This window comes from Rhipicephalus sanguineus, chromosome 8, assembly GCF_013339695.2.
Source record: "Rhipicephalus sanguineus isolate Rsan-2018 chromosome 8, BIME_Rsan_1.4, whole genome shotgun sequence".
Taxonomy (NCBI): domain Eukaryota; kingdom Metazoa; phylum Arthropoda; class Arachnida; order Ixodida; family Ixodidae; genus Rhipicephalus; species Rhipicephalus sanguineus.
In genome coordinates, this window is record NC_051183.1 from 122,636,506 (window position 1) to 122,662,846 (window position 26,341).

The 26,341-nt window shown below is 47.8% G+C and overlaps 2 protein-coding genes across 2 annotated transcripts in view; one reads left to right on the forward strand and one right to left on the reverse strand.

Annotated features, from left to right (window-relative positions):
• The window catches only part of LOC119403482 (aldehyde dehydrogenase family 16 member A1-like), a 111,552-nt gene extending 90,406 nt beyond the window's left edge, over window positions 1-21,146 (forward strand). Inside the window, exons 12-13 of the mRNA XM_049418342.1 lie at window positions 18,700-19,017; window positions 21,009-21,146. Coding sequence (XP_049274299.1) covers window positions 18,700-19,017; window positions 21,009-21,146 — 456 coding nt within the window. The remainder of the gene's footprint in view (window positions 1-18,699; window positions 19,018-21,008) is intronic.
• A 67-nt stretch (window positions 21,147-21,213) lies between these two features.
• On the reverse strand, window positions 21,214-23,998 carry LOC119403484 (uncharacterized). Its single transcript, XM_049418343.1, has 3 exons — window positions 23,969-23,998; window positions 21,959-23,156; window positions 21,214-21,230 (listed from the first exon to the last, which is right to left on the reverse strand). Exons 1-3 carry the CDS (start codon window positions 23,996-23,998, stop codon window positions 21,214-21,216), a joined length of 1,245 nt encoding a protein of 414 aa, XP_049274300.1.
• Window positions 23,999-26,341: the final 2,343 nt, after the last annotated feature.

A 26,341-nucleotide genomic window follows, 5' to 3' on the forward strand; every position in this document is an offset into this window, starting at 1 on the left:
GCACGAAGTTGCTGCCATTAGTTGAGAGAAAATGTAGCGCAGCAATGCGCACTCGCGAATATTGTTAAAAAGGTCTTATAGACCCTTTATGTAATCCGCAACTTTACGCGCCGGCTTACGAACGCTAGCATCCAGTGCATTACTATTGAAGAAGTGACCTTGTAGCATTTAGTAATACTTTGTCGCCGCATATTTAGGGAGAAATACAGCTTTCAGCTAGAGGCCCCCGTCTTCTGCTGTGACAAGAAAGAAGGACAGTCGCGAAATTTATGTTGTAATATCTGATATGTATGTACAACTAGATAGCGCTCATAGTCAGGCTGCACGCACGAGTGAAAAAGGCGAGTGGCGCCGTGTTAGGCAACGATCAGATGAAACCTGCGCAGTATACTGGCGCTGCTGCTGTTTGTTCTAGCTGGGAGGCAGAAACTCATGTCACTCTTATTTCCCGCAGTTGCCTGACCGAGGCCGTATGTTTCTGTGTATCTCTGCATGGGTGACCTCAAGGAAAAGATCGCGTCAGTCCGCGATTATGGTATAATGTAGGTCTTCCACAATATCTACCGACAAAACCGAAAAGATGCCGTGCTTACGAGAGCGAGCGTCTTATTTAATTCCTCTTCCTCCTCGTCTCTCTTTTACCTTTCTCGGGATTTTCCTCACGCCCGCCACTGCATGTTTCAGCTGCGACTTTCCAACAATGGTGTTGTCCCCGAACGCGCCTCCTGGTTTCGTTGTGTCGAGTAGGCAGGCTTCGAGAAAATACGACCTGCTGCCGAATAGTCCGGGATGATGGCCACAGATGCTGAATCCACGACATCAACCAACGACGACGAGCTTCTTGGTCCAGTGTGCGAAAGTGGGAATTTTCGGACACGGACACAAGGGGCCCTCGTCGACACTTTCGAAAGTGGGAATTTTCGATCGTCAGCGCGTATGATAAAAAGATTTGGGTCCATATCAAACAACGAACGATGCCTCTCAAACAAAGAAATATAGGTTTTAAAGCACCCACAGAAAATGTCGATTAATCGATTAAAACATTCGACAGAAAGCAATTAATCGATGAAAGGCTAAATCGATTAACGATTAATCGATTGAAAATTTTAATCGACCATCCCTACTTCCGCGTTGACCCAGCGGCGCTGAATTCTCGATATTTGCGCGGGCTTTTCCGCCGCAACGAAGGCACGTAGAAAGAAGTATTGCTTCGTGAACAAAGCAGAGCCCTTTGTAGATTTCCTCCAGTACTCCTTTAGGATGCGGCGGCAATGTGTCGTGCCGAACTGCAACAGTTGGTACGCAATCTTCAATGAGCTATGCCTCACCGCACATAATGCCCGGGTGCGTATTATGATTTCCTGGCGCGGCAGCGCACGCGAGAGAGAAAAAAGAGAGAGCGAGGAGGACGCCAGCGGCTCCTCCGCGACCGCTTGCGCGCTATTGGTTCTCCTCTTAGGGTCACGTGGCTGGGCACGCGAGAGCGTTTACGCACGCACGCACGAGTAGTGTTTTACGGCTGTTCCATCGTACGGAAGCACCCTCCTCCTAGCGCCACGGCAGATTCGCGCCACGCACATGGCGGACGCTCAAGTACGCGCGCCTATTCCGAGTTCCGCTTGCCCATCTCACTTGAGCGGGTTTCAATAAACGTGCTTCCGTTTGACAGGTTGGACACGAGTACGCCTACGTGCGAAATAAACGCCAGATCTCATAGCCCATGTAACATCGAACAGGTTTCGATGAGCACGCGGACGTTCACGCGTGAGTTAGTCCCAAGTTCTAACTGCCCATCAAACGTGAAGTGCCTCCGCGTCGACCTGTGCACGGACGGCGACGCACACGAGTGGATCGCCAGCTACAGTAGGAAAAACCAACACGACATGGATCGTCGACAGGAATCCCGAATTCGAAAGAGGTAAGTTCACGTGTTCGTTTCTTTCTTCTACAAGTGGTGAATAGGCCAGTCTAATAATAAATTTGATGATATCGACGCCAATTGCGAAATGCTAAATGCGAAATCGCTAAATGCTCGCTCATCGTATCGAAAGGCGCGACGCTAAGGGTGACCGCGCGGTCTAGGACGTACAGTGACATGTAGAAATGTTAAATGGGGGCGTAAACACGCGAAAATGGACTGTCGAAAATGCAAACATTACATGGCCGCAGGCCCGTAGCCAGGGGAGGGGGCGGGCGGGGGCCCGCTCCCCCCCCCCCCCCACCCAAATATTTGATATATGGTGTTTTACCGAAAATAAAATAATGGAAATAGGCGTTTTGCTCAAATAGTCAAAGTTTTCAGCAAGTGGGCGCACCCCGAAAAAAATTCCTGTCTACGGGCCTGCATGGCCGTATGCTAGGGAGGTTAATGCTTCAGCAGTGCGTTGCTTGAGGGGCGCGATCCGATCTGCCACTCAAACTTTGAACGAGCCAAACGGGCGACAGAGCCGCAAATAGGAAAAGTTAGTGATAAAATCTTCTGCAGTTAAGCATGGTTCAATGGACGCGGCTATTTCAGGCATGGCTTTCCAAAAATGGAAAATAATCACACAATATCACCGAAATTCACAGTGAAAACTGAGGCCTCTTGGCTTCAGTTCAAAACAACCTTTCAACTACTACACTAATCGTACCAGTCGTTGACAGTTTTGCGGACTTCAGCAGCGGCATTTCCATGCTGCAGCTGCGGCTTTAGTGCACAATATCATTGCAGCATTCAGTCCAAAACACAGCGTCGCGCCTTTCGATACGATGAGCGAGCATTCAGCACTTTCGCATTTAGCATTTCCGCGATTGGCGTCGATATCATCAAATGTTATTATTAGACTGGGCCTATTCGCCACTTGTAAAAGAAACGACACGTGAACTTGCCTCTTTGGATTTCGGCTTTCCCTGTCGACGATCCATGTCGTGTTGGTTTTTCCTACTGTAGCTGGCGATCCACTCGTGTGCATCGCCGTCCGTGCACAGGTCGACGCGGAGGCACTTTACGTTGACACTCGGAACCACGTTGCTAATCGAAACTATCGAAACCCGCTTGCAGGCGCCCTCGGCGCGCGTATCTGCGGCGTCTCGGCGTGGCGAGGGGTGCTTCCGAACGATGGAACAGCCGTCAACACTCCTCCGTGCGTGCGGAAACGTGCTCGCCAGCCCAGCCGCGTGACCCCAAGAGAAGAACCAATAGCGCGCAAACGCTCGTCGAGGTGCCAAGGGGCCGCTGGCGTCCTCCTCGCTCTCTCTTTTTACTGTCTCGCGTGCGCTGCCGCGCCAGGAAATCATAATATGCTGCCCGGGTGGCCTGCGCCCGGGCCGGCAACCTTGCAGGTGTTTTTTTTTTTTCTAATAAAGTTTTTTTCCGTTTCCGTCCGTCCGTCCGTCCGTGACCCGGTGGGTTGGAAGCGTGGACTCGTGCCATACCAAGGAAAGATCGAGAGCTCACGCCTCGTGATACTTTTGCAAGAAGCACCTCTAGGACACTAAAGCCGAGACAGACGGTACGATTCTCTATGCGATTCGACGTCCCGACACGGCGAGGGGGAAACCGAATGGTGACCTTTCATAGCATCGTACGGCCACCATCCCTCTCCCCCACCGCCGCGTCGGGCCATCGGATCGCATGGAAAATCGGACCGTCTGTCCCCCGCTTAGTCCCCATCATTTCGTCAAGAAACTCAAAGGGTCATTTTCTTCTTCTTTTTCTTCAGGAGATGTGTCTATCGTGCTACACCCCGGTGCAAAGGCTTTCTGCCACCTCACCTGGTCTTGCACTACCTCCGTGATCGCACCACCGATCACGGAGGCAATGCAAAGCGACAATGTCATGCGATCACGTCACGTCGTGTGATGTCATGACGTCAAGACAACGTCATGTGGTGACGTCATTATAGTATGGCTTTCTGCATCACTCATGTTGGCGCCGTCGACGCCGAAGATCATTTTTTGCGTTTGATGAGCATCTAAAGATGTTCGCCTTAAAAACCATACATACCTCTCAAGTTCACGTTACCAGAAAATTTGATTTCGCGTTCTACCAAATATATCAGTCAGGTAATTATCGTGTACGTGGAAAGCATTTTTTCCGTTAATTTACCAAAAAATGGGAGAGGGCGAGAACGCGCAAAAAACACCCATTTGGGCATAAGGCGCGAAAAGAGAATCGGGCGCGGAATGGCCCTGAGGCCGCCGAGCTTCGTCGGAGTAGCGCGACGCGCGCCGTTTTGTAGCGTTAGCTACACTTGCCTAAGCCGGAGCCGATTTCGCGTGGATGGTCATGAGGCCGTGCTGCGCATGAGCATCAGTGATGTCGCACAAGCTGGGTCACCGGAGCTGGCATCTCACGCGCTCTCCGACACCGCCGCGCGCGGCTCGCCGCTGCTGGTCTGCGCGTTCTGGAGGGAGTAGCGTCGTAGGCGCGGCAGACACGCTTGCGCCGACGCGCGCGCAGACCTCCGCCACCGCCGCGCGCGGCTCGCCGCTGCTGATCTGCGCCGCATTCCAGAGGAGTGACGTCGTAGCCATAAACACAGTGGCGCCGGCGCGCGCGCAGCTATTCGCCTTCGCTGTGCAGTCGCCGTCCTGACACTGCGCTGGGGCCGCTTGACAGCGCCTCTGACTGGCGTTTGCAGGTGGGTAACGCCATGGAGAAGGAGCGCGCGAATGCTGCTCGACGGCGCAGAAGAGCCGAGAAGCTTATCTCATCGGATCCCGAAGTAGTTTGCCTGGCAATTAGCGGTTCAGCATATTAAGAATGAACAGAAGGCTAATAATCCTAGACAATCTGGAAAGCTAAGAATAATCAGCTGAACCTTTGCTAACGCTACCTATATCCTGGCATAGCCGAGCTAAGCCACTGCAAATTTTTTTCCCTCTCCGCTAGTGTACTCTGACCTCAGCAGGGCGCGTCACTTTTGTGCCCGACTCCGTGACTTTATTAGGACGCCCGAGAGAGCGCAATTTTGCCTCCTCAAGAATTCTTGCTCCGTGGCTAAGGCAAGAAGTACTTGAGATACGGTTACAAGATACTAGCGCAATTACAGTGTCCGATACGATGCTTTCAAGTTTTATCTTAAGATATTTCAAACATTCGCACATTTGTAATTATATATCTATACCGGGTGATCAAAATAATCTCTATTTTTCTTATTACATTAGGCATTGGGGTGTACGAGGGCGATGGAAAGAAACGCGCACAGCACTGTTCGGATTAGTTTTGACCGCGCTCTTATCTTGGTAGTAATAAGAGGACGCTAGTCTCGTCCTGGAATGCATCATAGACGACCCGATTCTATTCTTTTTACCAGCCAGGCTACAACCAGTTCAAAACAGAACAGCGCAGCGGCTATCGATTCCGCACTGTTCCCGTTTCTTTCCATCGAGATAGTGAAGGCAACCTGTGCAAATAAGTTCTGTGGTCAGGCGGACAAAAAGTGAGATGTCAATTATCGCTGTAAGCTTCCCAGTTAACTAAGATGCAATATTAAGCTTTTTATTGCTTGCACTAAGCGGGCCTCTTTGTATAGAAAAGTTAGGACCAGTCGCTCTTCTACTCAGTTCAACTTGAAAAAATTCTTGTAGCATGTCGCGCACAGAGCTCCAAAGTTTACTTGCGGTTCGAATGATTACGCATTCAAGCCAGTGAGCGTCGGCGCAAAGTTTCTGCCTGGTGCGACGCGCAATCATTCCTTGATATCGCCAGCCAGTAGTAAAAGCAGTAAAAGGGTACCATTATCATATTTGCCTAAACACTGTACGCAACTACTGCGGCACATCAAGGTGGCGGCATGAGCCTGTCTTCACTGTGTTGGCCGTGTAATCATGCAAATCGCAATTAAACTTTGCACCTGGATATCTAGGAGGAAGGACACGCTAGAAAAAAATACGGCAGATCCCACCTACAGTGGGAATCGATGTAATGCGAAGCAGCCGGCAAAGAGCTGCTACATCACTTTGTTTGTCTTTGAGCAAAGTGAACTCATTAATGCCATGGCACCTAGTTCAATATACATCGCATATTTCCATACATGCATGCATGTACAAGCCGGTATATACCATGCTAATGGGACGTGCATTCTGGAATATACAATGCATTACCAGTAATTTACGGTCCTCACGCACTAGTGTCATTGCATACCAATTTTGGTATATATCCAGTTAGCAAAACGGCTGGAAGCGTGCCATAACAATGTCATGCAAATCATATCATACATGACATCCATGTCATGATTCGCATGTTAAGACCTGTCATTTATGTTCAACATGCAGTCCCGTCGAGCAATACGAATCTTGGTGTGTACCAAGCTAGCCAAACGACCACTTCTGCACCATGAGCGTGACATGGAAATCATGTATGCACATGACATGCGTGTCATGGTTTTCATGTTACCACCTGTCATTTATGTTCAATACCAATTTCGGTATACATCAAGCAGGCGAAATGCCACGAGTGCACCATGAGCGTGGCATGTAAATCATGCCATACAAGACATGCAACTCATGGTTTTCATGTTGCCACCTCTCGTTTACGTTCGTCATAAATTCGCGTCGCGCAAGACCAATTTTGTTCTATATCGAGTAAGCGAAACGGCAGTGATCGGACAATGAGCGTGGCATGTAAATAACAGGGACTTTTAGCTTGTAACGTATACTTCTTTACGTTACCGTTACCGGATTACGCTTACCGTTTTACCGGAATTGGAGTTTAGTAAAGTTTTTTAGCTGCCCAAACGTAAACTTTTACGTACGTACGTAAACCTTTACGTTCGCGCAAACCACTAAATGATGATGATAACAGCATTTAAACTACAGATAATATTGATAGATAGATAATATTGAGTTACGCTGCGGCAAAATCATTAAAGAGGTTTTTAGCGCGTGCAGTATCCCGGTATAAAGCGAAGGGGCGTAGCAATACCAGGTTACCAGGAGATGGTGTCGACATCTTGTGACGCTTCTCGCAACCACAAGCATGGACACGTTTGTTTTCGCTTAGTGTTCTTGACGGAAAAAAATGATTAAAAAGGCAACTCATTCGTAATAATGCCGCTGCAAGCAGGGGCGGATTATCCAGGGTTCAAAGGGTTCAAATGAACCGGGCCCTCCGGTTTTAGGGGGGCCCCCCAAGGGCCAGAAGAAATGGCCGACTTCGTTGTTTGTTCGAAAAAGTTTAACCCTTCTGCTGGATTCCCCTGATTGAAACAGATTATCTATTTCAATAATCAATATACATGCTTCTAAGAGGTTGTTCGTTGCATAACGTGCATAATCTTGAAGTCGGTTCACAGTTCTGCAGTCTGTGGTAAAAACCTTTCACTCGCCCAAGACCATGCATCGTTTAGAGGGAAGGAGCTGATCCAGCGGATGCAGGGGCGTAGCTAACGGGGGGGTTGGGGGTTGAACCACCCCCCCCCCCGAAATTTTTCAGTTTTGCTTGCGTATATATACACGCACACATACAAACGCACGCACGAACATACATAAAGTATGGTTGAACCCCCCCCCCCCCCCCGAAAAAAATTTCTGGCTACGCCCCTGAGCGGATGGACACACAGAGCTGCCTGACGAGGATTTTAGCAGCTACGGTCCAACACGCAATGCGAAGGCGCATAGAGAGTGGTTCCTGTTTGAAATATCGTTTAATGCGCTGAATGAAAATAACCGGTAAGAAGCTGACACATAGGTATGCTTATAGTATGCTTTCATTAGAGTATAAACAACGCACCATGAAATATTTGTATGTTAAGGAACTTCCCGATAATGCAAGGACTCCGAAGGAGTAATGGTTTGATTCTTCGCTTCTGGCATTGCCGTTCTGTCTTAATTCCTGCTTGGTGGTTATATAGGGAAAACTTAAGAGACCATCACTTGGTAAAGGTTGTGCACAGGAAATATCTACAACATATATCCACTATATGGCCGCCAGCAGACCCTCACCGCAATTGCTTGAGCGTTGTGGTGGGAGTCTTCAACCGACCATCACTTTTGAACTTCTTTTACGCCATGCCCTGAATAGAACATGCAACGACGGGCGTTTCAGGTGAACATGATGCGTCTCCTCGCCGACCGGATGCGCGCAGCTTGTTCGAGATCACATAACACCGCTGCCGCGCTCAACGATCCACGAGGCAGCACGGCTCTTAGGACGCATTCTTCGGTTAAAGAAATTTCGTGCGCCTTCACGCTCTGGAGCTTTGTACTCGTCGTTGTCACTGCAGAACAATCGCGTCGTATGCTGACCTTAAAGGTAAGAGCTCCAAAATTTACGTTCGTGCGAGTATTGGAAACAACTGCAAGCGCATTTCTTATATTTGGGCACTTGGGCACTTTATGACGGCTAACAGGTACAGTGTGCACGTTTCGTGCGAGAGTTGCAGAGCTTCTATTTTCATTACTTTGCAAAGATTTAGGCACTACCAACATTTTTGCGAGACCCTTGGGAACACTAAAATAATATTCAGTGGATTAGCATTTGAATACTTTTATTGCGAATATATTATTACGCAATGACTAAGTGGGTGCGTTTGCTACTGTGTTGCTTCTGTCATTATCAACTAATTTTATGAATAAGCAAGTACGAGCTTTTCTTACTAACTTATTCAGAGCGGCCGATTTCGCCAAGCCTCCGACAATTTGTGCTTTATTTTTGCCAGCTTTGGAGACTGTCAGTCACCATTCATTGGAATGAGCGAGCATCGCTGTAACATTCACCTGAACCAGAACGCTTGAGAATGCAACCCGTTGCAAAGATATGTGAACCATAATGATATAGAGACCTTATTGTAAAGTCAATTCCGGCTGTATCGTCTTATTCTGTGGACTTCCTTCGTATTGTAGACAGATCCAGATCATGTAGAGAGAGTAATCGGTAGACAGGAAGCAGCAGAAACCCAAACTACGAGATAAACTCTCGTCAGTGAGTTTATCGCCAATATCAGATTTCCAGTGATGCTACCGAGGACTTCTGATTTGGAGCAATTTTTGGAGCAGCGAAATTTCCGTTTTGGAGCACTTTGGAGCAGGCAAGTTTTCAGCTTGGAGCACTTTGGAGGAGATTATTTTGCATCTGGGAGCACTCTGGAGCAGCAAATTTTACATCCTGGAGTGCACTACAGAAGCATATTGCATTAACATTCAAGCACCTGAAAATTATTATGGGGCTCTTATGAAGGCTAGAAATATTTGGATTCATTGCAATTCTCACGGAAAAAAAATCCTCTCAGGAGAACTCCATACTTCACTCGCTAATGAAAAAAAAATGAGAGAGAGAGAGATATAGATTAAAAGGAAGAGGCAGGGAGGTTAACCTGGTGCGAGTGACCGGTTTGCTACCCTGCACAGGGATGGGGATATAGGGGTCGGAAGGAGGACAGAGAGAGAGGGAGATAAAATAAAAACAAAGCAAAAATGCACACACATGCAGGACGTCCTATCAGAGCCGTTCCGATAGACCGGTTGAACGCAGAAAGCGCATTAGCGCCTGCACAGCCTTCTTCTGTGACGTTAAGTCCTGTCGGTGGCGCAGGATTCTTTCTTCCGAAAGAGTTCGGTCGTCCAGTTTATCAAGCGCGTTGCAAAGCGACTTACTTTGCGAACAGTACTGTGGACAGTCGCACAGAATATGCTTAATCGTTTCATCACTTCCGCAGTGGTCACAAGCTGCGGTGTCGGCCATTCCTATGCGGAACGCGTACGCGTAGGTAAATGCGAAACCCAACCATAACCTGCAAAAATAAGGACTCATGCAGTTGAGTGTTCCGGATTAACCTCTTCGGCGACTATTTTCGACACTAGCAAATAAACAGAATACCGGATAAATAAAATTGCAATTTATGAAATAAAACTCTAAATACATCTATGTTGTTATCAGCAGACGTGGTAGACAAACTCCATGATGCACAGCAGTGCCTCAATGCCAAAGAGCCACACTGTCACTAATGCATTCCCCTAAGAAAACTCCAAGGCGAAAGCCAGGTTCTTTTTCTTCTCGATCGTCGGGTTGATCCTCCCCCTCCCTCTGTGCAAGCTTTCCGCACATCACATGGTTTTGCACTAGCTCCATGATCGGTGCACCGATCACGGAAGCCGTGTAAACCGATGATGTCATGTGATTACATCATCACGTGAGATCACGATATATGACGCCATGTTGGCATCACAAGCTTTGATGATGTATGACGTGATGATGACGACATCACATGATTATTTTTTACATCAATCGAATGCCGCCGACGGTCAATTTTCGTGTTTGATAAAGCATCTAAGGCTTTCGCATTGTTATTGCCTATTGAAAGTTAATAGCCTGGCCGTTAAAAACCTGGCCTTAGATAGCAAACTGTCCTCCACCATGTCACCTTTGTGCCATGCATGAGTAGCTTGAATCCGTTCGCGGACCCAGTGCAGTGGACAATGATCGCTGCAAAGATGTACGACATATTCTTTGACGTCGAGACTGCCATCGCCCTTCAAAAGCCACCGCTCTCGGTTTGTGAGCATCAAATCGTCTATCTCTTCCCATGAAATAGCGGCCAAAAGGCGCTGATTCGAAAGGATGCTGGAAGGCATTTTTCCTCCCTCGCTGCTGCTCGCCTCGTAGACGTCGTACAACCGTCACCGTTCACCACAGATCACCTCAACAAAATTTGCGCCATCGTAAAACCTTGCCTTGTATCGTGCCTTGGCTTGTGTCAACTATGATCGGATAGTGTAGTTTATTCCTTAGCCACTAGATGGCGCAGAAAAACACGCCGAGACGAAGGCACTGACGACTAGACGCAGTCCACGTTTCGGTTGTTGCGTACGGTAAACTAAAAATGTAGGAGACAGCCTCAACTCTAACGTACGCAGCGCGCAGGCCGTTGCGTACGTAAAGGTTTGCGCGCGCTAAACTAAAACTCTCTACTGTCGCTTGCTCGCGCGCTATCTCGAGGCATCACGAGGCGGCTCGTAAACTTGCTGTGCTCTCAACGCTTACTTCGCGTTTAGAGAACTCACAGCACGAAAACGCTTCGGTTCCTGGAGCGGCCATAGCCCCTTAAACCAGTGTTTTGTTGAGTTACGCGAGATCGGACCCAAAAGAGTTAGCTGCTAGCCTTACTTCGTTTAGCAATAAAATTTGTTAATATCGCATTCACTGCTTCGCCCTTAAGCGAAACTGTGAGTTTTTTAACCGTCAGCTATTGACCCTCGAACGCGAGGGCGGCGGACGTGTAACATGGCGCAGCCGCTTCACTGTAGGCCGTCAGCGACGGGCCCGCTACAGCTGCGCATTTGCGGCTGCTCCGACCAGGAGATATGCTTTTATTAATCAGATGACATTTTTAAAAAAGCAAGCAAAAAATTCGAATTGGAACCATGGCTCGTGAGCTCCAAAGGGCAGGGCCTTTTAGGGTGTATTTACCGCAGAGTGATTACAAACTCGGGTGTGCTGGTGGAATGAATTATGAAAAAGCTCTTCTGGATGAAGATCCATGGATAAACTATATCTGAGGAAAAGTGCCAAAGCGTTCCCACCGTTCGCGTGCTCTTCCGTAAACGCGAAGCAAGGAAAATCCGATATTGTTCCATATCTACTGCTAGCGATCCCAGATTTCATTCCGCGATGTCCAGAAACAGAAGTGACAGACATTTTAGCGGCACGCATGTAGTTATTACTGAAAATTGCTTTCCTTACGTGCCGTGCGACGCTTGAAACGAGCTATCAGCGGCGTTTCTGCAACAGACGACGTCCGCTGATCAATCGCCGTCGCACTTTCTCGCTACCGATAGGCCTAGACGTCACGAGCCTCTGCGGAGAGCGCATTTTGCTGTAGAACCAACTTGCAGAACAGAAGCTGCGTCGGCACCGTGCATGGCATTCTGGCTTACTCGGGACGCACGCATGAGCGCTATTTATTCAGCGTAATAATTCTTGGTCCATGGTTTCGACTTTGGCAGCCCCAAAGTCAAGCTGCACATATTCTGACGCGCCGGCGGTGCGATTGCCGGTGATAGACGCCCCAAACTCGAGACTTTGGCGCAGTTTGGCGCAATTTTCGTCGATATTATCAGGATGGCGCAGTAAATACAATTTGGCGCACTTTGGCGCAGTTGGCGCAGGAGTGGAATCACTGGATTTCTTCGGTAGCGTTTCATTGTCTTGTTAAACTACCGTAATGTTACTCATAAATTTGTTTAGAGAGTATTCTTCATTGTCGCTCTTAGTAAAAAATATTTCTAGAAAAGCACACTTTGAATAAGTTACTTATAGATCATAAATTTGGCTTGCAGGCTCTGTTACTGTACCATATGCCACGGAAAAAGGAGTTTTCTGGCGCTCGAAAGCGCCGTTTGGCAACGGAGGAAAAAAACACACCTCAACGACACTCTAGAAAGAACGCCTAAGCTTTCTAGCTATTTTACCAGTGTCAAGAGCTCGGCCAGTAATCCGTCGACCAGTGAGACCAGTGAAGGTGACCCAGCAGACCGTGCGCTCAGCGAAACTGTTTGTTCCGAAGCAGGCGCAAGCTAGGCCCTCTTTTCAGTGGCTTTAAAGTCAACAGCCTCAACGAGCATGGTCGGGGAACCAACTTCATCGAACACTGCGATGAAAAGCCCAGTTCTCCAGGGACGAGCAGCCCGACTGAGACAGATCAGCCATTGCCTGATGAGCGTCCTTGCATGTCTATGAATCCCGCGGACTGGTTTCCTCTGCGCGTAGCAACTGTCAACTTTTGGGTGGCACAAACCCGGGATGTCTGTGAAAATGCTAGAAACATGCAGGGTGATTACTCTCGCTCGAAGCGCTACATTGAGCCAACTGACGCGGCACCGAAGGGCTACCGCCGCCACTTCAAGCAAGAAATGTTCTATGCTCACCGCACCAACGGCGAAGTATAGTCTTTCGCGAATGGCTGCTGTACAGCCCTTCCAAAGGATCTGTACATTGCTTTCCCTGTACTCTGATGTCAGCGAGAAAGGACCAATTTTCGGATCCAGATGGGTTCAGTTCATGGAACAAGGCATATGCAAAGTTAAGCCCGAACCATATAGAGCGTTTTTGCCGGCGTTTCCTGGCGTTGCGTCCCTCGGCGTCGTCGCATCAACGCCGTCAGAGAGGGCGGCAAACCATATGAAGAGCGTTAGCTCAGCGTCACACAGTGTGACCAGAGGGAATGAACCTGACACCTCGTAAAGCAGTGTACAGTTCCGTCAATGGACCAACAAGATATATTCCTGATTATAGCTTTTATGTCTCATTAGCAGTTCTGTGGTGCAGAAAACGAGTCACAGTGACACAACGCCACCGAAAAGTCTATTGTTTTTTTATTTGACTTGTAGCGCCAGCTATTGGCATTAAGAAGAAGCACAAACTTGCAATATATGGCCTCTGAGCTTGAAGCTGCCGTATATCTTTGAGGCCACGTATTCGGCCAATGAACTCATTCCTGCTAAGCCTACCAATGAACTTGAGTACGGCACTCGGAAAGACTTCAAAGATATCACGATCCTTTTGCTGTCGAAGCTCCTAGGGAACAAGCTAAGTCAAATACAAGCATCAGTTGAGAACTTAAGGGCCACAAAGTGCACGGCGACGACTTATTAGATCCGAGGCGGGCGGCAGCCATTTTGGCAGCACCGACGACGCCGTTACGTAGCGGAAGTCGCTGCCAGCCGCACGCTGATTGGTTCTGCGTCCATCGAACTGCTTCCGGCGTCGACGCTGCCGCCCGTGATGTCTGGACCGTCCAGAGGTGGACGTTTCGGCCACCGTCACCGGTAGCGTCGACGTCGAGGGACGCCGGCGTACGAAACGCCGGGAAAACGCCGGCAAAAACGCTCTATATGGTTCTGCCTTTAAAGACACGCGAGGAAAATGAGTGTCATAGAGAAGGCGTGCTTGACCTGTGCAAGCGCAGAACGTCGGTCATTCGATCCTTTGAAGAGCGGTGATGCGGTGATGTCGATGTCAGAGGGATGTTAGCACATTAATGGAAGTCACATGTGTGTACACTGACATGGTATAAATGTGCCTTCTTCACAGAAATAAAGATCAGTTGTAAGTCAGCGCCTGCCGTCGTCTTGTCTCCCTTTTGTGTTAGTCCAAACATTCGCGCTGTTTTCCCTCCTTTGAAGAGCACTGCTTGGAACGGGAAACTTACTGGAGAAATGTTCTTCACCGCGTAGTTGCAATGGTAATGTTATCCAATGATTTACTCGGGTCTCCTCAAAATGGCAACTTCCTTGGGTGTCTTGAACTGATCGCCAAGTTTGATCCTTTCCTTGCCGCCCATATAAAGAACTTTGGGAACATTGGGCGTGGCAAAACATCCTACTTCTCCTCAACCATTGTGGAAGAGGTTGTAGAAGCCCTCGGAGCTGAAGTCCGAAAAAAAAATCACTTGCGCGGTTGCGAGTGCCAAGTACTTCTCTCTCTTCCAGTTGATTCTACACCTGATTCGAGTGGGAGGGATCAAATTACAGTGGTCATTCGCAACGTCGCTAACGATGAGCCTGAAGAACATTTTCTCGGATTTTTTTGCCCATAACCAGTCACAAAGGGGAAGATCTAGCGAAGACAACGTTCGACTTCTTAGAAAATCTTGAAGTTAAGACTGTCGTGGCCAGTCATAAGACAACGCGAGCAATATGGCTGGAAAATACTCTGGCATGGAAGAAACACACACGGTGCTTGGACTGCACTTCTAAGTGTCGTATGCATTCCTTCTTTTCGTCTAAACTTCTGGCACAGTTTAGTCTTCTTTCAGTACGATCCAACGAACCAGACAAATCTTAATGCTGCCCACGTGTCTTCGTCTCCTGATATAGTTAATTATTACGATGACAATCTCTCCACGTGCTCCACAAGAAAGAAAACGCCCAAGTGATATTAAACACTCCGGAGAGGCTTAGAATAAATATGGCTTGTGTTCCTTGCAGCTAAATCTAAAAACCGTCAAGTCTCAAGCATGACCAGATGACAAAGAGGGAAAGAAAGGGGGCGGGGCGAGGGGGGAGAGGCCCCCCTTATTTTTTTGAACCGGGCCCTCCGCACTGTTAATCCGGCCCTGGCTGCAAGGCATTTACATTGGGAGTAGAATGCCCGATGTTTCTGCAATAACAAATTTGTGCTCGCCTGGTACACCTTGGCCCCGCTAGATGGCGCCACCTATTCAGCCTATCAGAGTCTTTACCTCTCACGTTTGTGGATTCGGTATTCTACGTCTCTCTAGCCTCAGTAATCCGGCTGAAATAAGGTTATCGTAAGTGGCGCTCGCACTTCGGCTTATTTTTACTCGGCGGCTGGAGTCTCCGCGAAGCGGATATCGCGAGTAGCCACGAACGAAGGTGGATTGCGAGATAGGGCCGTAAACGTAAAGCCTATCCGGCGAGTAGTTTACGTTCCGTAAAGGTTCGCGCATGCGCAGATTCCATCCGGTATCCGGTAACACGGTAACGTAAAGAAGTATACGTTACAAGCTAAAACTCCCTAATGTCGTACATTTACGTTCATGATAGTCTCGTCGCGCAATAACAATTTTGGTGTATATAAGCGAGCGAAATGGCCGTGAGGGCACCATGAGCCTGGCATGTAAATCATCTCGTACATGTCTTGCATGTCATGATTTTCACGTTACCACCTCTGATTCACGTTCATCGTACAGTCTCGTCGAACAATACCAATTTTGGCGTATATCAAGCGAGCGACATGGCCGCGAGGGCACCATGAGCGTGACATGCAAATCATGTCGCACATGACTTGCGTGTCATGATTTTCACGTTACCAACTCTGATTTACATTCATCATACAGTCTCGTCACGCAATACCAATGCTACCGTACTTCAGAATCGGCGTCCAGATTTTAGCCATTCTGGGTATCGGTATGGATATGTTGTTGGAATCCTGGCACCAAATGTATTTCAGAAATGGCCCCTATCTGAGATATGGGAAAGGTTTCTTTCAAGTGGCAACGTTTCCCGACCATTTGTACAATACCTTCTTCATTGCCTCGCCCTTGCGGTTCTTACACGTGCGAGCGACTCGACAGATTAGGAGAAAGGGGCGGTGGTTTGGCAATATACCTAAACAGGGCTACAGCTACGACGTCATAGATGATTAGACAGTATCAGACACCAATATAGAATGCGTCACGCTTTTATAAAGCAGTTTCAGCTAACTGCTATCTATAGGCGGCCTGCTGGTTTAAAACGTTATTTTTTCAGCTACATGGAAAACCTTCTAAATTTTTTGACGTCTCAAAGCACTCCTTTCTTTATTGTAGCTGACATAAACATTAACTCAATTAGCAATGAAACATATTCTGTTGATTTCAAGAATCTAACCGACGCTTATGACTCACAAAGCGTCATCAATGTACGAACACGTATAGGAGCAAACAGCTCACACAAGCTGCATAGACGTTTGCATTACCAATGTGAAAAGAGAGCGACTCAACTCAGGCGTGAATACCTGCGATATAAGCGATCACCTACCGCAGTATTGTATTATTACTAAAACTTCCACTAAGAAAACTAAAATCACTAAGGTTTACAGGAATATTTATAGTAGATCTATTGATGTCTTTCGTGAAATGATGCAGTCCACACAGTGGTTCACTATATATCGGCAATGCAATCCAAACACAGCATACGAAATGTTTCTTTCTGAATTCAAACGTTGCTATGACAATTAATTTCCTCTAAAACATTCCAAGGCACGAAAAGCAGCGATAAGAAAGCCATGGATTACTCACATTCTGCATCGCAGAATACGAGAAAAAAATAAGATGTTTCATGCCTTTGTTGTTAGCAGGACCCCTGAACTTTTCGCAGAGAACAAGAAGGTGCGAAACAAACTTAATTCAGATCTCAAAAAAGCAAAGGATAACTACTACCAAAACCTATTCTCGCATAGCCAAACTAACACGAAATAAGTGTGGCAATCTGTCGATGAAATCGCCGGAAGAACTACAGCTCCTACGATTCTTGAAGAACTAGTGGTTAATAATTGCGTCATAACAGGCGAAGCTTTAGTCGATACAGTAAATGAATATTTCGTCAATGCGGCAAAGCATGATAGCGGAAATGTAGATAGGGAATTGTCAGTGCAGGCCTTTAATCCCTTATCAAATACTATATTTTTTAAAGCAGTCACCACGCAAGAGACGGAGCTGCTGCTTAGTAAACTGTCAAATGACGTTTCGGCAGGATACAATGAAATAAAAGCGGAACCAGTGAAGCATGTCGCCAGCATCATAGCACCGATTCTTACTTACCTAATGAACTTAATGTTTGAAAAAGGCACATTCCCAGATTGCCTAAAGATAGCAAGGGTAACTCCTATCTACAAGGGAGGAAACAATAATCAACTTGGCAATTATAGACCTATCTCAGTGTTACCACTGTTCTCAAAAATATTTCAATGGGCCATAAATGAAAGATTGACGAAATTTTTATATAAATACAACATAATATCCAACTCCCAGTATGGTTTTTTAAAACAAAAGTCCACGGAGCAGGCATTGCTCCAAGTAATGGAGAAAGTTATTCAAGGAATTAAGCAAAAGTATTACACGCTAGGTTTATTTTTAGACTTACGAAAAGCATTTGATGCCGTCAATCATGAAGTGCTGTTGTTGAAGCTTCAACAATATGGCATAAGGAACATTCCACTAGAACTCATTACAAATTATTTACGTAATCGGTATCAATTTACAGCAATGAATAACTTTTGCTCTAGCTGATTGAAAGTCACAACCGGAGTACCGCAAGCCTCGATACTCGGGCCAACATTGTTCCTGCTTTACATCAATGATATAGCGGATATAGGTGTTAAACAAGACATCGTAATGTATGCAGATGACACCAGCGTATTTTTCACGGCAAAAGATATAAACTCACTACAGGCAATGGCAAACTCTTATCTAGAAGAATTAACCATATGGCTATATCAGAATAAGTTACAGTTAAATGCCAATAAAACGCAGTACATATTATTCGCACCGCCAAACAAGCGGTACGCAGGTGATCTAGTAATTTATTATGGATGCACACAAATAACACGAACAAAGGAGCAGAAATTTTTGGGAGTATGGTTCCATGAAAACATGATATGGAATACACACATTCTACATCTGACGGCAGACATAGCCAAAACCATAGGTTGCATTCGTAGAATTCATTCGGTAATACCACTGTGGCTAAAAGGAAGGCTTTATTACTCATTGGTGTATTCAAAACTTACATACTGTATTTTAGTCTGGGGAACAACTACGGACTCCAATTACAATAGGTTATTAGTTTTACAGAAAAGGGTACTGCGTCTATTTGAAAATTATGTAGGAGACATACTCGACTTACGCACACGAGAATTGTTCTATAAACATAGCATATTGAAACTCAATCAGATCTATTTATTTAAGCTATTACAGCATATACACAAAACAAATGCCTTTAAAGAAAACGCTCTGTGATGTCTAAGGAAGGGAGTCAGACTCCAGCCGTCACGATAAATGGAACAAGAACTGCCTTTATTGACTATGATACATGGTTTATATGCAATGAGTAAATGCGCCCCCTGGGGGATGAAGGAATCAAAAACGAAACCAAAACTGAATACAACATACTCCCCCCCTTATTTTTAGTGGTTAGTTGTTAGTACGTATTAGTAACAAAAACCCAAGTATTTACTCTAGTTATTTACATAGTACGGAATAAACACAATTTCAGACCGTAACTAAAAGTTGGTCTGATAGTCTTGAAGCCAGGCTGGCGGCCGGCGCCTTCGGGTCGGCCGCTCTGAATGGTGTACTGCTGAGGTTGGCTGCTGCACTACCCCAGAAGATGGCGACTTCGTCCCAGAAGGCGGCTGCAGCACAGGAGACTGCACTACGCCAGGAGACAGCGGCTGCGGCACAGCAGGTTGCATTACGCCAGGGGACTGCGGCTGCGGCACGGCAGGTTGCAGTACGCCAGCAGGTGGCGGATCCGATACGGCAGGTTGTAGCCCGGCAAGCTGTGGCACCGGAACTGGAAACTGCGGCACAGGTAGCTGCGACTGGTGGGAATCACCCCCCTCTGGAACCCTGGAAAGCTTGGAGGCATTCCACGTACGGCCGTCTTCAAGCCTGTAAGAAGCAGGTCCCTTCCTTTCCAACACTTTAGTTGGTGAAGAGAAAGAGCAGTCGCCCTTAAAGCGAACGGATGGTTTCCTGACACGAACAATGTCGCCTGCAGCTATCCCAGGTTCCTTGGCAGCTCTCCTCTTGTCTGTGTACAGCTTGCTGCTCCGCTGTTGACGCCGGACCCTACGACGTAGTCGCGCCAATTCCTTAGCCGGGTCTTTAGCGAATGCTGGTGCTGAGAAGCGAACGACGTCCAGCCTGGTTCTGGGCATTCTACCATGCAGTAGAACAGCAGGGGCAACCCCAGTGGTTGCCTGTGCAGTAGCCCTTGTAAATAGCAAGATAGTCCATGACTGCTTGTCGGAGGGGTCGTCCTTCGAGAAGTGAAACTTAAACAAAGTTTTTGAATGTCCTGTTGAATCGTTCAATTTGTCCATTCGCCTGGGGGTAGTACACCGACGAATGCAAAAGACGGATGGCCCTGTCTTTCAGAAAAGTGATGAATTCCCGGGAAGTGAACTGAGGCCCGTTGTCACAAACGATTCCCTCGGGGTAGCCTTCGCGGGCAAAAACACTAGTTAAAAAGTCTTTCACTGTGCTCGTGGATACCTCACGGCAAAAATATACCTCTGGCCACTTCGAGTGGTAATCAACAAGCGTTATAGCAAATCTGCTGTTGTGAGGTGCGCGCTCCAAGGGGGCCCAACAATGTCTAAGGCCAGCTTTTGCCATGGTCGTTCAGGCCATTCAACAGGTTGCAGTGGCGCTGGTGATGTCTTGGCAGATTTATCGGCCTCGAGGCAGATGTGGCAGTTTTTCACTGCTGTTTCTACCTCCTTATCCATTCGTGGCCACCAGAACCGCTCACGAAGTCGCGCTTTCGTGCGCGTGATACCAGGATGTGTCTCATGTGCGGTGGAAATGAACTGGGCAGTGAGAGAGGACGGAACCACGAGGCGCTCTGCTCGCAGTAGAAGATCATCGACAACAGAAAGTTCCTCTCTTCACCTCTTCTGGTAAGGACTTTTGTGGCGGCCAGGCACTCAGCACAAAGGACTTGACGGTTTCTAGACACCCATCGTCAAGGACGGCCTGTCTGAACTTCTTTGCCACACAGGCTGGCTCAACGAGCAACACAATTTCTTCCTCCTTTGCAAGCTCTGCTTCTGAGGTAGGTGCTGGCAGCCGTGAAAGTGCATCTGCAACAGTGTTCGTGAACCCCCTGCGGTATTCAACAGTGAAGTTATAACAAAGCAGTCGTGCGCTCCAGCGTGCGATTCTAAGCGGGCGTCTTCCACGTCCATGTGACGACAGCAAGGAGACAAGCGCCTGGTGGTCTGTTCGAATTTTAAAATGGCGACCCCAAAGGTACGTGTGCCATCGCTCACATGCCCAAATACCTGCCAGTGCTTCTCGTTCCCCGACTGAATACTTTCTCTCCGCTGGGGACAGTGTACGAGATGCGAAGGCGATTGTGCGAAGTTCTTGGCCATCTTGTTGCTGGAGGACTGCTCCCAGCCCACAGTCGGAAGCATCTGTCGATACAATGACTGGAAGCACCGGGTCGAACATTTGAAGGACTGTGTTCGACGAAAGCATTTTTTTTACCCTTCTGAAACTGTTGTCTGCTTCGGCTGACCAGATGAATGGCCCATTTTTGCGAAACAAGACTCTCATAGGCTCGACCACTTGTGCCAAACATGGAAAAAATTTCGAGTAGTACTCTACAAGACCCAAGAACGAACGGAGGGCAGCAACATCGGTTGGCACGGGAGTGTTAACTATGGAGTCAATCTTCTCAGGAAGTGGCGAAATACCACGTGCAGTGACCTTGTGCCCTAGAAATGCGAGCTCTGGAACGTCAAAGACGCATTTGTTGTTCAGTTTCAAGCCTGCATCCTTGATCTTCTGCAGGGCTGTTTTCAGGTTCAAGAGGTGCTCTTCTGTAGTCTTCCCAAAGACGATCACATCGTCAATGTAGAACAACACACCAGGGCAACGGTCAAGGATTACTGCCATCATCTTCTGAAATGCCGCTGGGGCAGAAGCTAACCCAAAGCATACTCTCTTGAATCGAAAAAGTCCATCGTGAGTGATGAAAGCTGTTAAGTCCCTGCTGTCAGGGTGCAAGAGAACCTGATGGTAAGCGGAAGCCAAGTCGAGTTTTGAGACATGTGTAGCGCCTACCAAAGCATGGAGAAGCTCTTCTGTGTGAGGCAACGGGAAACTATCTGGAACAATAGTCTTATTCGGTTCTCGGAGATCTACGCAGATCCTGATGCTACCATCTTTCTTGTCAACAACGACAATGGGGGACACCCATTCGGAAGCATCGATGCGCTCGATGATGTCAAGGCTTAGTAACCTTTGAAGCTCATTTGACACTGGCGCACGGAGAGAATATGGCAGACGGCGAAGTTTGGAAGTTACTGGCTGCACGCCCTGACGCGTCTTAACCCGATGCGTGAACCCCTAAGCAAGGCCCAAGTTGGAACTGAACAGTGAAGCGAACTCGCTTGCCAAGGCTGGCGGGAGATTTTCTGGACCGGGTTGCGCGTTGGACAGTGCGGAAATGTTGGCAAGTGGAACGGAAGTGGAACGAGGCACCGTGTCATTGACACATGTCAACGGAGCAACAGACGTAGTCGTATGTAAGCACTTGAGAGTAGAACCCTCAATGCGAAGACTTAAGGCTTTAATGCCGTCAAGGCCGATAAGACACGTTCCTCGGCGAACAACATAAAAACAGAGTGACGCGGTGCGCCCTTTGAACTGTACATCTGCCGTGAAACAACCTAACACGCAAATGGGACGTTGGGAATAGTCAAACAATGTGACGTGCGGGGCAGGCAGAAGCGAAATACTCTGAAAATGTCGACGGAATGCTTGCTCTGACAAAATTGAAACGGATGACCCTGAATCAACAAGAAGTGTAAGCCTGACGTTCGAAACCAGCACTTCTACGTGAATTCCCTTACGAGCGGAACGTTCCACAGTCAACACTTGCTCAGTACTGCTACACGACGATACATCGTCATCACATTCTACTTCGCGGACCCTGCCTTGCACTTGAGCTCGTTTGCGGTTGCATACATTTTGAAAGTGGCCCTTGCGACCGCAAAACAAACAACTTTTCCCATGCGCTGGGCACTGCATATCTGATGCGAAGTGATCCCGCGAGCCGCATCGGAAGCAGTGCGGCGACGCGGAGCGCCTACTGTGTTCTCGGTTCCGTTCAGGGGGGCGGTGCCCCTGCGGCGCACGTGAGCCGCTGGCGCTTTTCGTTAGCTTCTGCTGAAAGTGGGCTGCCGGCTGTGAAATGCTCTTTTGCGATGAATGCAATGGTTTCTTACGACGACGCTGCATTGAAACTTTGTCGACCAAAGGAGAAAATTCCTTTAGCTCTTCAGCTGCTTGCTCAAATTGGAGCGCAATTCGCACCGAGCCTTCGAACGAAAGTGAGGGGCCCTCAAGCAATAACCGTTCACGTACGCGGTTGGAAGCTATGCCGGCAACAATTTGATCCCGCAGAGCATCATCCTGAGAAACGAACGAACAGTGTGACGCTAGCTCCCGTAGGGCGGCAACAAAGTCATGAACGGACTCGCCTGAGTGTTGACGGCGGCGGTGAAAACGATGACGCTCGACGACAACGTTGCAGGTCGTCGAAAAGTGGTGCCGTAATGCCACGAGTGCAGTGTCGTATTCGTCAGAAGTGGCTGCGGCAGACTTATCCCCGTCCTTAACGGCGAGCGCTGCGGCGCTTGGCACTGGTGGTGCTGCGGCGGTCGACCCTGCAGGTAAGGTCTGATAAATACGCTGGCCCTCCGGCCCCAAACAATGCAAAAGGATAGCCTTGCGTCGTGCTGGCGTGAACTCGGCGGCCCCGGACACCACCAGGTAGACGTTGAACATCTGCTCCCACTGCTCCCATGGTAGTGGCGGTCGGCCGGGCGTCGCAAGGAAGAACGGCGGCGGAGCGAGCCCGGGGACACTCATGTTGGGGCGGGCGCGGACGGTGCGCAGGGTACTTTTACGACATCCTCGTCGCCAATGTGATGTCTAAGGAAGGGAGTCAGACTCCAGCCGTCACGATGAATGGAACAAGAACTGCCTTTATTGACTATGATACATGGTTTATATGCAATGAGTATATGCGCCCCCTGGGGGATGAAGGAATCAAAAACGAAACCAAAACTGAATACAACACACTCCTACCGAAAGAGACAGATATAAATTCAGGAAAGTTGAACGTCGACTACCTAAAGTCAGGACAAATTACGGAAAACAGACAATACATTATCAAATCGCGCATTTTCTGAATAAATACGAATGCATAGTCAGCTGGACTGATTCAGCAAAAAAACACGAAGCATACAATCAGGACACATCTCTTAACTTCTGAAGTCGGTACTTAACGGTCTCTATACTGTCTCCAAGTTAGAAATTCGTAGGTATTACTTCTTGTGTTCTATAACACTTTAAACCTATAATTCTTGTTAGCTCAGTATGTTTCATGAAGTGACCATAAAATGGGCCGCTCTAAAAACTTCTCCTGCAATGTTGAGTACATCATATATCTCTTTTGCTAATAAATATGAGCAGCGGCGAAGAAATATGAGCAGAACATAGACAATTGTCTTGAAACAACATTTTTCATGTGAGAAAATGTCTCTTTTGTGTGTGCGCAAGTGTTTTTTGTTTCTTCATTTTCTTTTGTTTTTTTCCCACCGTTATCACCACTTTGTCATACTGGGATCAACACTTTGCATCATTGTAATTAATACCGGTGTATCATTTCATTACTATTTCATTTTGTATACAATTATTTTCTAGAAATGTATAGGTTTACTGTTTTGCTATCTGTGCTGCACCTGTTGCGAACCCCGGGGGGCAGAGGCCATCGTCAGGCGACTAAAGCCTTTAGCCTCTGCCTCCTCAGGAAATACCTGAAATACAGTTGAATTGAATTGAATTGAAATTCCGTGACTGCGGCCCGCTGGCTGAGGTAAGTTTGAGGCCCCTCGATCATAGTCACCTGAATAAAATCGCGTAACTTTGTGTAGGAACTAGTCACGTGACCAAGAATGACGATACAATCAGGCGGTACCGGGGGCTAGTTTGCGCATCGCCCTGTGTCGTCTTTCGTTTTCTTCGAACCTTGTACTATACCGAGAGCGCATTACAAGATGATATCACGATGCTATACTTAACATCTACTTATGTGACTTAACTCGCCGAACATCACGTAACAGCTAGTCACAGGACGAAAATGACCTTGCATCCAATCACATTACTGAAATCACGTAACCTCATGTAACAACTAGTCACGTGACTAGAATCCCGTAACATTGCGCAAATAGTAGCGCGACTACAATCAGGTAATGCCACGTAACAGCTACTCACGTGACTAAATATTGCGTAACGTCACGTAACAACTAGTCACGTGACTAAAATCACGTAACAACTAGTGACGGGACTAAAATCTCGTAACATAAGCAACAACTAGTTACTTGATATGTTAGAGCCAAAAACCACGTAAAAATTTGGGGGACCCTTAAAGGCCAACTCCGGCAATTTTTCGAGTTCCATGGATCTCAATAAAATTCGCTGGGTACGTTCCTCTTCACGTTCCCGTTATTTATGCCAAATTACAAGCTGGAGACATACGCATATTCATTGCAAATGAATTTTATTGATTGCCCCGACTCTCCCCCCACCTCGCTTCCCAGAATTATTGGCAACATTGTGTGCGTGACGTCATTTTTGTTAAGCGTAAGTGACAGAACCGAGCCCCTAGAGCGTCTGCTATCCGCAAGGCAAGAATCGCGAGTGTTTGGCGAGCGCTACGTTCGCTGGGCGTGTGAATTTCAGTTCCTTGTGGTAATGCGTGCGATGGGTGGCAAGTGGTGTCGCGTTGTGGGCTGCACACGATTCCCCGTTGGCAGTCACGAAACACTCGCACCTAACGATTACCCCGCGTCTCTATATTAGAGTGTTTTAGCTAGCAATGCCGGTTTACCGCACGGAAAGTACGGTAATACCGTTCCGGCTAAAGAATGCACATGCGTGAACACCACGGAAACACTTTTTGTAGCATATACTGGGTGCACCGTGACCGGGCCTATCGGTATACGGTGAGCTGCGCATCGTGCGAAACAACGTAACCTAATGGTGCGAAAGGTGGCTCATACGTGGCTTATATTAAATCCCTTCGGCCGTACCAACGCGGTTTTGAACGCCCCTATTGCCAAACTTATGCACTCTTCCCATAGCAATATTAAGAAGCTTTAGAATTAGTCCGCGAACTTCTCAGCGATAGCATTTTCCCGATCACGGCCCCACAAAATTGAGCTGCCTGGACAGGTGGTGCCATCTGGCGATGGAATGCGCAACCAGGCAAGCAAAGAGCTAAACAGGTGTGTTCCACTTCATCGAAGAGGAATGGCCATTATAGTTGGCCTCCAAATGCGTCAGAATCGCAGCTGTGATTTTCCGACAGCTCAGCTTGTGCACGTGACACGGTCAGTCACACACAAGATTTCCGACGGAGTCACCTTTCAACTGAGCGTCTGCTCTTCGCCGCTTTCGCAGGTTTCATAGTACGCGCTGGCGGGACCGGCATGCCTTGCATGATTTCCGGTTTTGTCCCCACTTAAACGTCACGCGAAGATGCTCGGTTGGGTTTCGGTTTCGGTGTTGCGCTTTTTTGCTTATTTAAAATTATTCTCCAATTTGCCGAGTATTTCTGCTACCGGACCCGTGACAGGAGCGTCTCAGGAACATAACAGCACCATTACTTTGACATGGCCAAAAAATCGCCGGAGTTGGCCTTTAAGCTTCGCCTTTAAGACTTGAACGCGATAGCGAAATCCGGCCCCTAGTGGACATTTCAACCACTAAGTGCATACTTACTAATGTGTGTTGTTACACACGCGCGCACACAGACACACACGCGCACGCGCACGCGAATGGTACAGGTTTTTGATCTAAAGCAAGAGTCGCATGGCCTCCAAGATATACGCCGCGCGCTCGCCATCTCGGAGGCCATGAAGAGTCTCACAATGCCTCACAGATGGCAGGACATTATCTAGAGTTTTTCGAGCCTGGTGGCACACTTGCTTTTATCTCTCTCTCTCGCCCCGTTATAAAGGGGACGCTCATAGCATCCATCCATCAATTTGCTGTTTGCTTGATAAACGCCTCCGCAAGCCGGCGTTGGCTCGATATGTTTTCCGCTAGACGGA